The following is a 12,570-nucleotide window of genomic DNA, read 5'->3' as shown; positions in this document are numbered from 1 at the left end:
ATATCATACATTCAAATGTTCTCATATAAAAACCCTAGTCGCTATAAGCGATTGATTGCCCTCAAGCTTTGAGATTCAAACAATTTCCTTGTTAAACACAACTCAAATCCCGGCACATTGCATAGAACGAATAGTAGTCGGATTCCAGCTCTTTTTCCCGGGGTATTGACAGCCAATAATGGGAGAATAAACTTCCCCCGAATAGTCTGAGCAAGCATCATCCGAATAGGTCCAGCATTGACCAGACGTGATATAATATGACTGTGGATGCACAAGCGTAGATAGCCCACAGCTAGTGTAGCCGGCATTACCGCCATCCGCCCACCACTGACACCACGGATCAGAGCCATTGTCATCAGTGGGCAGATCTCCTCCACTCAAAACAAGACAGTCATCCGTTCTGTCGTAATTCCATCCTCCAACAAGATAGTAACCCTGATCGCCGGCATCACATTTAGGCTCGTAATAAATTGTGATCGACCAGGGCGTTGATGTCGATGCAGACGTGTCAGCTGTTGTTGTTACTGTTTTCGTTGTCATTGTTGACGTCTTTTTCGAGCTTGTCGAGCTTGTGGTGGATGTAGTTGATGACTTTGTGGATGTCTTGCTTGTGGTAGACGTAGTGGAAGTTGAGGTTGACTTTGTGGAGGTTGTTTTGGCCGCCGTCGTTGTCGATGACTCCTTGGAAGCTGTACTCGTAGTGACGGCACTGGCAGCTTTTGCGTCACAATTCGAGATACATTCAATTGAACTGCAATAAAGCGAAGTAGTACCACATTCACCATAAGATGAGCACTAATATTCACAGATGTTAGCTCACAGTTGGATATGATTTGATGAAGATGCATCACTTACACATTCGTTCAAAACACAAGGGTTTAGAGAAGCAAGATAGGACTCGGACATATTGGTAGGTCTTGCCGTTCCAGGCACCTGAGGCCCACATATGGCATGTGGAAGCGCAACAGGCATAGTAGGCAAGCCAGAGCTCAGACAAATAATCGCGCCCTGTTTGACATCGTTACATCCGTCCCAAGCCCATACGCCGGTGTTGTACTCGTCGATCTCAGCTATCGTGATGCCGAAGGCCGCGGCAATACTGGTACATGTTTCTCCAGCCTGGACAGCATAAGTGTAGCAGACGCCATCACTATCTGCTGTTGGTATAGTGCGCTTATCCAAAGATGTAAAATGGGGAGAGAGAAGACCACCTGGGAAATACGCGGCTGTGGCGGTCGATGCCAGCATAGCACCAAAGACCACCAAACAATTCAGTTGCATATACTTCATTTCAGCGTGCACAAGTGCCCATTGACTGCCAGTTCACGAGTGCTCTCAAGTCCCAGGGCTGATTCCAGTGGGTCTTTATATACTACAGCAGCTGCATACATTATAGCAAAACATTGCGTTCTCATTCAATTAATGGCATTCTGAAATTCCCAATGTTTGGTTAGGATCGTATGACATTAAAATCATTCACACCCTGAGGATTAAGCACAAAGGCAGTGCCATTATTAGGCCTAGCAGCTGCATTTAAGCAAGCAAGGATTCGATTTTCCGAGGGATGAACAAAGAAGCGGTTGCATATAGCCCCTTCTCACGCTTTGTTAGTCCGCCATATTGTGGTAGTCTGATTTACCTAAAATGAGCCTCAATAGAGTCCATACAACCGTAAATGGGTGTCAATAGGGGCAATGAAGGATTTCTTCCCCGTCAAGATTCGTCATATCTGATCTTGGCACCAAATTTCCAGTGGAGTTCTTTTTGTCCTTGCTGTCCTCGAGATGTGAAAGAGAAGCAATCTCTATTGGGGTACAGATTAGGCTTAGCGCGCAATCCACGTGGTTTGTCTCGAATTGTGATGCCTGAGAGCCTGAGGCGATAATATTCTTTTTTGGGGTTTGTTTGTTTTTGCTTTGCTCTCCTCGTTCTCCTTCCAAAGTCCTCTCGTCATTTCAAAACAAATCAAGCGAGGCTGAAATGTTGAGGAAAGTGGCTGAGCACAATGGAGGGGAATCGATGGGATCGCAGAATCTCCAGCATCCAATCATCGTGGCGCATTGCCACCCAATCTACTGTAAACGTGTCAATCCGATCGACCGCGATGCACAACTCATTGGGAAAGTTAACGACGCTTTACCCCGCTTTGACCTGCACCTCAATTCCAATCGCTTCTACGCATTCGCTGCGCCACATTTACGATTCTCAAACCAAAGTGTGTGACAAGAGCGGCAGGAATACATGGGTACCTTGTTATCTCCGATGGCTCTGGCATTGGATATCTGCGTCCTGCTTCTATTCAATCCCAGTGAGTTGGAGGATTGGAATTGGCCGGCTGGTTCATAAATGGATCTTTTACGTGATTGTTGTTTTATGAAAAAGCGGTAAGTAACTGTTCTATTTCTCCATGAGGGTGAAGCTTGTTTGTCTTGGCGCCGAATGTTGACTCCATTCTGGTCGGGAGCTTCCGGCAGCTTACACTGCATCGCATACACACTGCAGTCGTATTATGCAAAGTGCAATGCTTAATGTCAATATAAGCCACTCTGTGATAACTGAGCCACATTTCAGACTGAGAAGAAGACCGAATTAGATACACAGAATATCGTTGGTGAATTCTGCGATGGCCAGGGACAGAAAAATACCCCTCCACCGCTAGACCCTTGGGCCTGTAGCTCTAGCAAAAGGTAGAATGGACTAGTAGCTCTTTTGCCCCACTTCAACTCCAAAATACCAAAATATCCCGCTAGATAATCCCCTTGATTGGTGCCTACCACAGCCACAAAACCCCTGCTCCTGATGTAATGACTGACGTGTACTTCGTACTCCGCAAGTGAGAGCTCTCAGCTGGTGGCGCCTTCAGAGAGCTTCCACGCTACTGTACGGAGCGGTACCAGCCTATTCCTGACCGTGTACGTTTCGGGTGTTTTACCTCCAAGGCGCCTATCGCAATTGGAAGGTCCCATTAACCACAAGCCACAAACCAATCATCAATTCTGAGTATGGTGATGGTGAAACAGTGAGGTGGCACTCCGTAGTGGCTGGGGTGATTGGCCCGCTTGCGCGCTACGCTCTATGCCCCTCCTATATGAACCCCTCTTCTCCCTCTTCCTTTGAACTTTCTTCTTCATCCTCTACAACTTTCACTCCCTCACCTCACTTTCAAATTTCCTCTATTCACAATGGGTTGGTTCGATAGTGAGTCTCCCAACAATACGCAACCCTTCTTGTCCGCCATGGATCTCCGCTTACCTCTTACCTTGAATAGACGACTCCGAGCAGGCTGATGCCGCTAACCAGTGGGACAACACTGATGAGCACCACGAGGCCTCTTTCTCCCACGAGCTCCTTGCCGGTGCCGCCAGCTTCGCCGCTGCCCGCGCCTACGAGAACCACGTTGCCCAGAACGGTATGTACCCCCATCCCCCTTTACCCCGCATACGAACCTGCCTGACCTTTCATGTGATATTATTAGGCGCTCCCCCCAACCACGCCATGGCCAAGGAGCTGATGGCTGGATTCGCCGGTGCTTTCATCGACCGCGAGGTCGAGACCAAGGGTCTGGACTTCGTTGACCGTGAGCGCGCTAAGCGCCACGCCAACCAGCAGATCGAGGAGGTCAACGTTGAGGAGTTCAACTACAACTAGAAGGGCACATGTCCTATGTGATCACGAATCTTTGAGAACACCATGACAATTCAATTGATTGAAATGAACAAGTAAAGCGTCGTAGAGGTGACTTATAAGTAACTCCACTGATCTTGGCGGAGAGCTGTTTTGAACTTCACATCAGAAACGGATGATTTAGTCAAGTAGTAGCATCCAAGAATTCATACCAATCGGCACCACAACCATCCATGGATGGCATGCTCAAGTGCTCCAAGATACCCACATGATAGTGTTGGCTATGATGTCCATTTCTTCCAACCCAACTCACCTACTTCAGGGTCCCTTGTACGCCAGCACGTGCAATTGTACATAGAGTTTGAATTACAGTGGACCTCGTGAGCAACCTCGTAGTTCCGACAATAGATTCGGAGACTTATTGTGTTTCTTAGTATACATATGTGTGTTCCAATTCAATCCATGTTCCATTATCGAGCTCGCGAGTAGCTCGGGACTTCAAACGATGCTTCCATGCACATTGTATTTCTTGACCGAGTATGTTTATATACACATCATAATCTAGATAACATTATCGACAGATCTAGAAGCTTCAGAAGCCACACCCTGAATGTGCATTTTGGTGATACTGCCGGGGGTGGAAATTCTCTCCTCGAACTGATCATGCTTTGCATACAGATCACCTCTTTCAATGCCCTCAAGGGAGTGATTCTTGGTCTCTGGAATCAGGAAGGTGACAAGAGTGGTGAGGAACATAATCCCAGAGAACAGGCCGAGGACGCCGGACAGACCGATTGCATCTTCAACCGTACCAAATGCAAACGCTGTCAGAATTGCGCCACATTTACCAGCAGCGGCAGAAATTCCATGCGCCGTGCCGCGAACTCGTGTTGGGAATACCTCTGCAGGGATCAGGAAAGTAGTCACATTGGGCCCAACTGTGAGCATGAACTGGGAAATCGCGAAAATGACCATCAAACCTCCAGTGGAGGTGTGAGTGCCGGGAGAGCTGATTCCGGCCCAGATGGCATAGAGAACGCACACTGTCCCGCATGCGAATAGTTGTTGGCGAACACGACCAATGCGATCGGGGAGGAAAATACCAACGTAAAATCCAGGAAGATAGCCCTGTTGAAGAATTAGCGAAAACTGAACCTTTCTGGGTCTTGACTGAACATTGCCTACCGCAGCCTGGACAATTATGTTCCCGATGGCAGTGTTGTAAAGGGTCTTCCATGGGGTATCTCCCGTGGCATATCCAATTCTGGCCAGGATAACACTCTGGTTGAGGTTGATACCGTAGTATGCGATATCACTTCAACTTGTCAGCGGGCATATTCATGAATTTCCAACGAGAGCAGACTTACAAGAGAAACCAGGAGGCTGCAGTTGCAAAGAGAGCCCTTGCATGCCTCCACTGTCCGAAATATTCTCGGAAGTCGCGCCACTGCTGCTTCAAGCCTCGCTTTTGACCTGTATTCTCATCACATACATCTGTTCCAATGTTAGAATTGCCTGCAGTATGTTTCTCAGTGGTACTAACATTGTTTATATGGCAAAGTCTCGGCGATGGTCAAACGGGCATAGAGTGTAAAAATAGCAGGAATGATACCAATCCCCAGAAGTAATCGCCACACCCACTCCAGGTGTTGTATATTTTCTGCAACCGCGCTCTCAAAGGCTTTGAGTAGGACTAAGAAGACGATGCTGGCGGCAATGTTCCCGAGGCCAATATTGGAGAAGACAACCAGTACCTGAACCGCCCGACTGCCAAATGGTGAGTTCTCGGCTGCCAATGAAGAGGATAGCGGATAGTCTATCACCTGTTAGAGCTCAATTGTTTCCAAAGATTGTAGTTTCGAGGGTGTTATTTACCTGCTCCAATTCCAATTCCTGTCAAAACGCGGAATACCGTTACCCAGGCAGTTATTGACCGTGTGGACATACCCTTCCATGGCAACAAAATGACCAACAGGGTTCCAAAGATAGTCAATAGCAACTCCTTTCCATATATTTTGTGGCGACCCCAGGTATCGCTAAGCACACCAAAAAGGAGTTGGCCAACCACCATGCCCAGACTGAGGCCTCCTTTGATGACGTCGCTGTCAATTGTGGCAACTTTGCCATCTGGGAAATAAAGATACCCGAGAATTGGAACAACTTATAAATGTCAGTTGATGAACAACAATGAATGGATAGAAGAGTATAAAAATCATACCAAGTCCAATTGTCAAGTTGAGATAGCCATCTGCAAAGAACCCAACCCCCGCGGTGATCATGAACCGCACCTTTGCTCCTAAAGAGGCCATTGAAGTGAGATATGTACAAATAAGGACTCAAAGAAAGGTCAGATAGCGAATGAGTAGTCCCACTTGAGTTAGAGGTGAATGGCGATCTTGACTCTCAGGGTTGTGCTGTCAGGCCTGCATCCTGGCCTCTGAAAAGATCGAGATTGTGTCGAACGGTTATATACTTCATACATTGAGCGTTGTCACTTTTGAAGCAAGATGTTTGTTACCGGCAAGAAGTACCGTAGGTCCTAGATCCCCCGGAATCTGAATTGTAAGGTTGGAGGTACAAAAAACCCCATATTCAATGAGAATGAAGAGATCCACCACGGGCTTCGGCAACGTGCAAAAAACCAAGCAGATCGGGAAGAATAATTGTGGATCTGCCAGTCATTGGCTGCGACAACCCCCACGTGCTGTCGGCAACTCGCCGTGCAAGTAAGCTTATAAGTCAACATCGGTGCGAAGTCCTATGGTGTTTTTTTGTCCTGTGATTTCCCTCCACTGAGCAACATCGGTCTAGACACATGAAATATCAGACTCATTGCGTGTCCGGTTGGTGCACTTGATAAGACTGATACGGTGATCTGTGATCTTATCTTCTTATCTCCCGGTAAAATCAATTTCCGGCCGCGGAATGGACGAAATGGACGCGCTGCCATCACCGCCGGCTGTGAATGCCTTGCGTGAATCATTCGGTGATCGCAAACCACCGGATATTACTCGTAAAATCACGGCCTGTGTTGCATGCCGAAAACAAAAGGTGAGGAACAACTTCCTGATTCGAGCCTTCTTGACAATAACAGATGCTAATGGGCTATTTGTTCAGATAAAATGTCACATGCGAGATGGCCAAGCGCCGTGTTCTCGGTGCAAGAAAAGAGGTTTACCATGCACAGTTAACAGAAGTTTGCAGACGTTACTGGAAGAAGACGTGACGTGAGATTCTCCACCACAACTCCAAATCAAGAGAATTCGCACGCTAAATCCTCGCAGATGGAAAGGTGCTATGGTTCGCAAAATCCGGCGACTTGAAGAAGCCATTTCCCAGATTGCAAACAAAGTCGATATACCTGAATTAAAATCACAACATGCGGAAATACAAGAGTCATTGAGCCCTCCCCCGGTGGACTTGACTAATGCAGAACCAGCGGTATTCAGTCCGGAGTATCAGCCCCAGGCTCAGCCTCAAGCTCCACCTCAACAAAGAGACGATCGTGAATTACCTCGGACCTGGGAAGTTGTCATGGATCCAAGAGGTGGCCCGGCTTCTATCCCAGCTTCATGTCTTTCAGATAGCTCAAGGGGCGCACCGCCGAATGGTCTACCCAACGCACGCCAGCCGGACTTGATATCCACGGGTCTAATTACCCTACGACAGGCATTAGCTTTGTTTGAAGAATATCATCTACGGCTCGATCACTTTCTTTATCGAATACTGGGTGACCATATCAGCTTGGACTCGGTCAGGGTGGCATCCCCTTTGTTGACTGCAGCAGTCTGCACAGTTGGAGCCCTTCATTCACAATCATTGGGCCAACTGTTCGACGTGTGCTATAATGAGTTCAAGAACCTGGTTTCTGCGCAGATGTTCTCTCAAACTGCCAATGCGGATGACATCAGGGGCCTGTGTATCGGAGCATTTTGGTTACATGAACTATCATGGGCACTGATTGGAAATGGTATGTTTTCCTTCAAAACCTGGTGACAAGAACGAATGAGTCTAACATTAATAGCTGTGCGGGTCGCATCCGACATTCATCTCCACGGTGGCATCTATAAAGCTCTCAAGGGCGATCGAGAAGGCTATCTACAGGTTCGGTTATATTATCTTGTATATGTCTGCGATCACCATTTCTCTATCGCATATGGCCGACCCCCAATGTCTCACGAAGGATTCATCATCAAATCTGCATCTCGCATGCTACAAAACGAGCATGCGACCGAAGATGATGCCCGACTCATTAGTCAGGTTCAGGAATGGTCAATACTAGGACAAGTGTTTGACACATTTGGCGTGGACGTGGACACAGCTATCGCGCCGCAAGCAATACCCCAACTCCGTCGGTACTCTATCGCATTGGATACATGGCTTGCAGATTGGAACGAGAGCTTTGGAGCGAATCGAAACGTGGGAAACTATCCCCAAAAGGGCGTGGGCTTTCACTTCCACTTTGCGAAATTGTATCTCTGCTCACATGCATTCCGGGGCATGCCTGCGACCGAAAACCTGACGGAATGGTTCACGCCCGAGTTGGAAGAGATCGCCAATACCGGCGCACTCTCAGCCATGTCCATTCTTCGTGTGATTGTTTCCGATGCGGAATTCCGATCATTCATGAACGGATTACCTCTTTATTTTGACACCATGCTTGCTTTTGCAGTCGTTTTCTTGCTCAAAGTTGCTACTAAATATGCGACTGTCATTCGGATCGACACATCTAAGATCTTGTCTCTGGTCGCGCAGACTGTGGCCGCATTGCGAGAAATTACTCAGACTATGCATCGACAACATTTGCTTGTTGTTATTGCAGAAGGTCTGGGTAGATTGTTGTCCAGATGCCAAGTACCACCTCAAACGTCTACAGAAGTCATGTATCATCATCCTTCCCCGATGGTGGATCCAAATCATCAATTCGATATGGCTTGGATGGAAAACATGGCGAGCTTTGATTTCCAGACACATTTTCCTGATCTCGATGAGTGGTGGCTGCACTATAGCACCTCCATGGCCCCCCACGCACAGCGCCTTTAAACCACCACCCAGGAAGCCACTAATATAATATAATGAATGCTATGAAATTCATCTACATTTGTATTTTGATGCATACACAACTGATGGCTACTATACTGGCTTCTTTTTTCTCTCCAAAGTGGGAGTTTTCATCTTGACTCAAACATAGAAGAAAGATTCTAGCCACAAAAGGAAATTGAGGAAGCTTCCAAGTGAAGTCAAGCAGACCAGTTAAGAACAAGATCAAAGATATCATAGTTCCGCCAGCTCTTTCCAGTTACCAATTGCCTACTCACTGGCTTAGACATGAGCACTGGAATTTGCTGTTCACTCAAACCTCCATGTGATCTCAAGGGATGATCTTTCAGTTGCGAGAGATCGTGATCTGACTTTTTGCTCCCCACCACAGCATGAGACTTTGAGATCACAACAATGTCAGCCTCTCGATCAAATGGCATATCGTATTTCTCGGCTGCTTCTTCTCGACTAAGCACCTCTTCGATATCTGGGAGCGACTTGCAAAAGGACAGCATGGATTGAAGCTTGGTGATGTCCTTCAAATAGACACGCACAAATGATCCAAGCGCACCATGGTGTCGCACAAAGGGATCCGTGATAGGACAGATAACACGAGTAGCATTGAGACCAAAGTTTGCGTTGAGAGCCTCCTCAAGGAAAAGGACATTCGGTTCCCCCCGCTCATTCGACTTTTGGTTCATCCCATGATCACCAGTGACGCCAACGATTGGTGCCAATTCGATCAGTTTTCGCAGACGCTCGTCAATAGCACCCATGAACTCATCTGCTTCCTTGCTTCCTGGGGCATGTTTGTGTTGGATATAGTCCGAGAGAGTCAGATACAAAAAGTCTGATCTTCTCTCTTGAAGAAGCTTGATTCCTGCATCCAAGACAAATAATGATAGCTCGCCAGAGTATTGACTTGGCCCCAACTGGCCTAGCCACTCTTCGACATTCTCAATTCCATTGTCCTCGAGTGTGCAGTCTGCGACGCGCTCGGCAGAAAAGCAAATCGCGCCTTTCAGACCATGCCCGATGATCTTGCGAAGTTTGTCCTTGGCTGTGATGGCGCCAACTCGTACACCTCTCTGAAACATTTGTTCGAGCAGAGTGGAGCCCCGAAGTAAAGAGTCATCTGTGATCATCTTTTCCTCGCCGGTTTCTCGGTCAAGGAAGAAGTTTCCTGCAATCCCGTGGAAAGATGGGGGTGCACCGGTGATAATGGAGACATTGTTGGGGTTGGTGAATGAGGGCATGCAGCTTTTAGCTGGAGCGTGAAACCCCTCCTCTACAAGTTTTTTGAACGTGGGAAGAAGCCCTCTCCTGAATCCTGATTCCAGGTACTCTGGGTCGAATCCATCGACGCAAATCACCACCGTAGTCTGGGTCGGGAGGTTATATTCCCTCGAATGCAACGTAAACTTGCTTCTGGAATCTGGAATTTCTTTAGTGATTGACGCGGTCAAAGAATTGTATTCTCACACTCACCAAGCAGACAGTGGTAAGCAATTTCCTCGTACGCTTCGAGGGGAGATACTACACAGTCCGGGTCCTTGGCCAGGTCATCCCATCGTCTGACCGCAAGCTTAGCTTGCAGCCAAGGATCTTTCTGTGCTTCGAGTACCTCCAGATCAGTGAATCCTCCACCCTGAGTCTCATCAGTAAATGTCTATGAAGTCAACCTAACACAGAGTTTCCAAGGTTCATACCTGAAAGCGCAAAGTCCGCTTGCTAGTCTCACTCAAACCGTCATGGTAGGCCTTATCGGTGGCAACAAGATACCTCTTAGCCATGACATGTGCACCAACCAACTGGCACACTCTCTCGCTGAATCCAATTTGACGCAGATAAGACTCGCCCAGAATCTCATGGCTCATGCGGCCAACATACTGCCCATCCGGGGCAATCATCTTACCCATTTTCTCGGCGGCGGGAATAAAGCGCCCGACATCGTGTAACAATGCAGCAAGGATGACCTCCGGATCATTGGCGTACTCCGCAGATCGAGTGGCAAGATGCGCACATTGAAGTGAGTGTTCCAGCTGGGTCACTCGTTCTCCGAGGTAATCTCCCTGGCCTTGGGCATGAAGAAAATCAAAGAGGGTCTTGATTGTAGCCCTAGCATGATCTTCGACAGATTGAAGATAATCTGGAGTTTGAGCAACTGGCATCTTGAGGTTCATCGTGACTTTTGATAGCTATTTGGATGCAGATGTACTTTCGTTATTCAATAGCAGTGGTGATGTCTCAATGACTCGACCACTCAGCGCCTTCTGATAGCAAATATGTATCGCGCAAGGCAGGAAGTCCGTAGTTGACCAAATTTCTAGATACACGTGCAAATCAAGAGAATATGATTCATCGGCCCCTCACTTTGATGTGTTGCATTTGCACGAATGATGTGCAGCTTATTTGTCGGTGCGAAGCCCGACGGTCTGTGCGGGTGCAACGGATCGGCACGAACGCCTATGGTAAGTAACTGTTACCCGTGGACGGAGCCACAGTGGGCAGAAGTCGAACCAAAGGACCCCGGAATAACGGCGAAGGGAACTTAGACCATCATTTGGTCCGGATGAGCACGTTTCTCAATCAAATGGGATCGGTCGGAACATGCGCTTTCAAATGCCGGTCCATTTTCCCCTTAGTAACTTTGGAGATATTTAAGCAATGTCCCAATCGCCTTTACACATGTGGTCTTTAATACAAGCATTTCGTTGACCCCACAACATCTGCATCATTACTTCAACATGAATCCTCTTACTCCAGAGCAGGTGGCCTCCTACCACAATAACGGGTTCCTTCTTTTACGTGTCAATGAGCACCAGCTAGTCGACCCAACAGCCCTGAAACAGTGGACCGAGGAGATTCGAGCCTGGCCCCGCGTCAAGGGCAAATGGATGCCTTATGACGAAATCAACATCAATGGTGAGCGCCAGCTCATGCGTACCGAGCGCTTCATCGACTTCCACCCGCAATACAAGGAGCTCGTCTGCGGCGACAAGCTAGCCGAGATTCTCAAGGCCGTCTCCGGTGATGTAAATACACAAAGCAACCCCAAGATGTTGATACTCGTATCCGTTCCTAACGCCATTCAGGACATGCTCCTCTTCAAAGACAAGATCAACTACAAGCAACCCGGCGGGAACGGCTTCCAGGCTCACCTCGATGCACCTGCCTACGACCACATCGGCCGCATCGAGCACGTAACTGCGAACGTAGCCATTGACGCCGCCACCCTCGAGAATGGATGTTTGGAGGTAGTGCCTGGATCGCACAAGATGGACGTGGAGTTCGAGCACAGTGGCCGGATCAAGCACTCGTGGGAAGCTGCGCATGAGTGGATCACCATCCCATTGGATCCTGGTGACATGCTAATCTTTGGCTCGCATCTTGCGCATCGCTCGGCGGAGAATAAGACGGATAAGAGCCGGTCTAGTCTCTATGCGACTTTCCATTCGAAGAGTGATGGTTTGGATTTGCGAGAGAAGTACTATAAGCATCGGATGGAGAATTTCCCCCCGGAACATGGTGAGTTTGCCATCAATACAGGATAGAATACAGGATTGAGGATCTGTCTTTGCTGACGAGATTTTAGAGCGTGTGGCAGGGAAGGATTATTCGGCTGGTTATCGGACGTATGGCTTTGCGGCTCCGTTCACTCGGGCGGGTCAAACTGTTGCTGTTCCTGTTGTGCCAGCTGTCTCGGCTGTTCCTGTCGTGCCTTAGGAGTCATAGTAATTGGCCGGGGCAATTGTAGAAATTTATCTGGGAGTTGTGTCTCTCGAAGTCGCTTTCACTTGTTTGATTTCCAATTTATTGTCTGGTTTCTGTAGAAGAAGCGGTCAACTGGTATTCAAATTGTAGTATTTGTGGAAGTAATGCCTGCTACCACAGAAAATATTCTAT

The 12,570-nt window shown here is 47.9% G+C and overlaps 6 protein-coding genes across 6 annotated transcripts; 3 read left to right on the top strand and 3 right to left on the bottom strand.

Moving 5' to 3' along the window:
* Positions 1–102: 102 nt before the first annotated feature.
* Positions 103–1,290, bottom strand: N7466_007648 (uncharacterized protein; the record flags this gene model as incomplete). Its single annotated transcript, XM_057167037.1, has 2 exons — positions 103–795; positions 856–1,290. The coding sequence occupies 2 exons, from the start codon at positions 1,288–1,290 to the stop codon at positions 103–105; spliced, it is 1,128 nt and encodes a 375-aa protein (XP_057020078.1).
* Positions 1,291–3,182: 1,892 nt separating this feature from the next.
* N7466_007647 (DUF3759 domain-containing protein) lies at positions 3,183–3,648 on the top strand (the record flags this gene model as incomplete). Its single annotated transcript, XM_057167036.1, has 3 exons — positions 3,183–3,198; positions 3,269–3,409; positions 3,476–3,648. 3 exons carry the CDS (start codon positions 3,183–3,185, stop codon positions 3,646–3,648), a joined length of 330 nt encoding a protein of 109 aa, XP_057020077.1.
* Positions 3,649–4,185: 537 nt separating this feature from the next.
* On the bottom strand, positions 4,186–5,933 carry N7466_007646 (uncharacterized protein; the record flags this gene model as incomplete). Its single annotated transcript, XM_057167035.1, has 6 exons — positions 4,186–4,752; positions 4,810–4,939; positions 4,992–5,118; positions 5,168–5,440; positions 5,500–5,784; positions 5,843–5,933. 6 exons carry the CDS (start codon positions 5,931–5,933, stop codon positions 4,186–4,188), a joined length of 1,473 nt encoding a protein of 490 aa, XP_057020076.1.
* A 616-nt stretch (positions 5,934–6,549) lies between these two features.
* On the top strand, positions 6,550–8,667 carry N7466_007645 (fungal specific transcription factor domain-containing protein; the record flags this gene model as incomplete). Its single annotated transcript, XM_057167034.1, has 4 exons — positions 6,550–6,675; positions 6,829–6,851; positions 6,909–7,594; positions 7,649–8,667. 4 exons carry the CDS (start codon positions 6,550–6,552, stop codon positions 8,665–8,667), a joined length of 1,854 nt encoding a protein of 617 aa, XP_057020075.1.
* A 197-nt stretch (positions 8,668–8,864) lies between these two features.
* On the bottom strand, positions 8,865–10,847 carry N7466_007644 (uncharacterized protein; the record flags this gene model as incomplete). The annotated part of the gene is made up of 3 exons (XM_057167033.1): positions 8,865–10,099; positions 10,153–10,312; positions 10,374–10,847. The coding sequence occupies 3 exons, from the start codon at positions 10,845–10,847 to the stop codon at positions 8,865–8,867; spliced, it is 1,869 nt and encodes a 622-aa protein (XP_057020074.1).
* A 564-nt stretch (positions 10,848–11,411) lies between these two features.
* N7466_007643 (phytanoyl-CoA dioxygenase family protein) lies at positions 11,412–12,390 on the top strand (the record flags this gene model as incomplete). Its single annotated transcript, XM_057167032.1, has 2 exons — positions 11,412–12,192; positions 12,260–12,390. The coding sequence occupies 2 exons, from the start codon at positions 11,412–11,414 to the stop codon at positions 12,388–12,390; spliced, it is 912 nt and encodes a 303-aa protein (XP_057020073.1).
* Positions 12,391–12,570: the final 180 nt, after the last annotated feature.

The sequence above is a fragment of the Penicillium verhagenii genome (assembly GCF_028828195.1).
Source record: "Penicillium verhagenii strain IBT 33310 chromosome Unknown utg000007l_segment0_segment0, whole genome shotgun sequence".
NCBI classification, from domain to species: domain Eukaryota; kingdom Fungi; phylum Ascomycota; class Eurotiomycetes; order Eurotiales; family Aspergillaceae; genus Penicillium; species Penicillium verhagenii.
The sequence above is the reverse complement of the archived record's forward strand: the minus strand, read 5'-3'. Positions and strand labels throughout refer to the sequence as shown.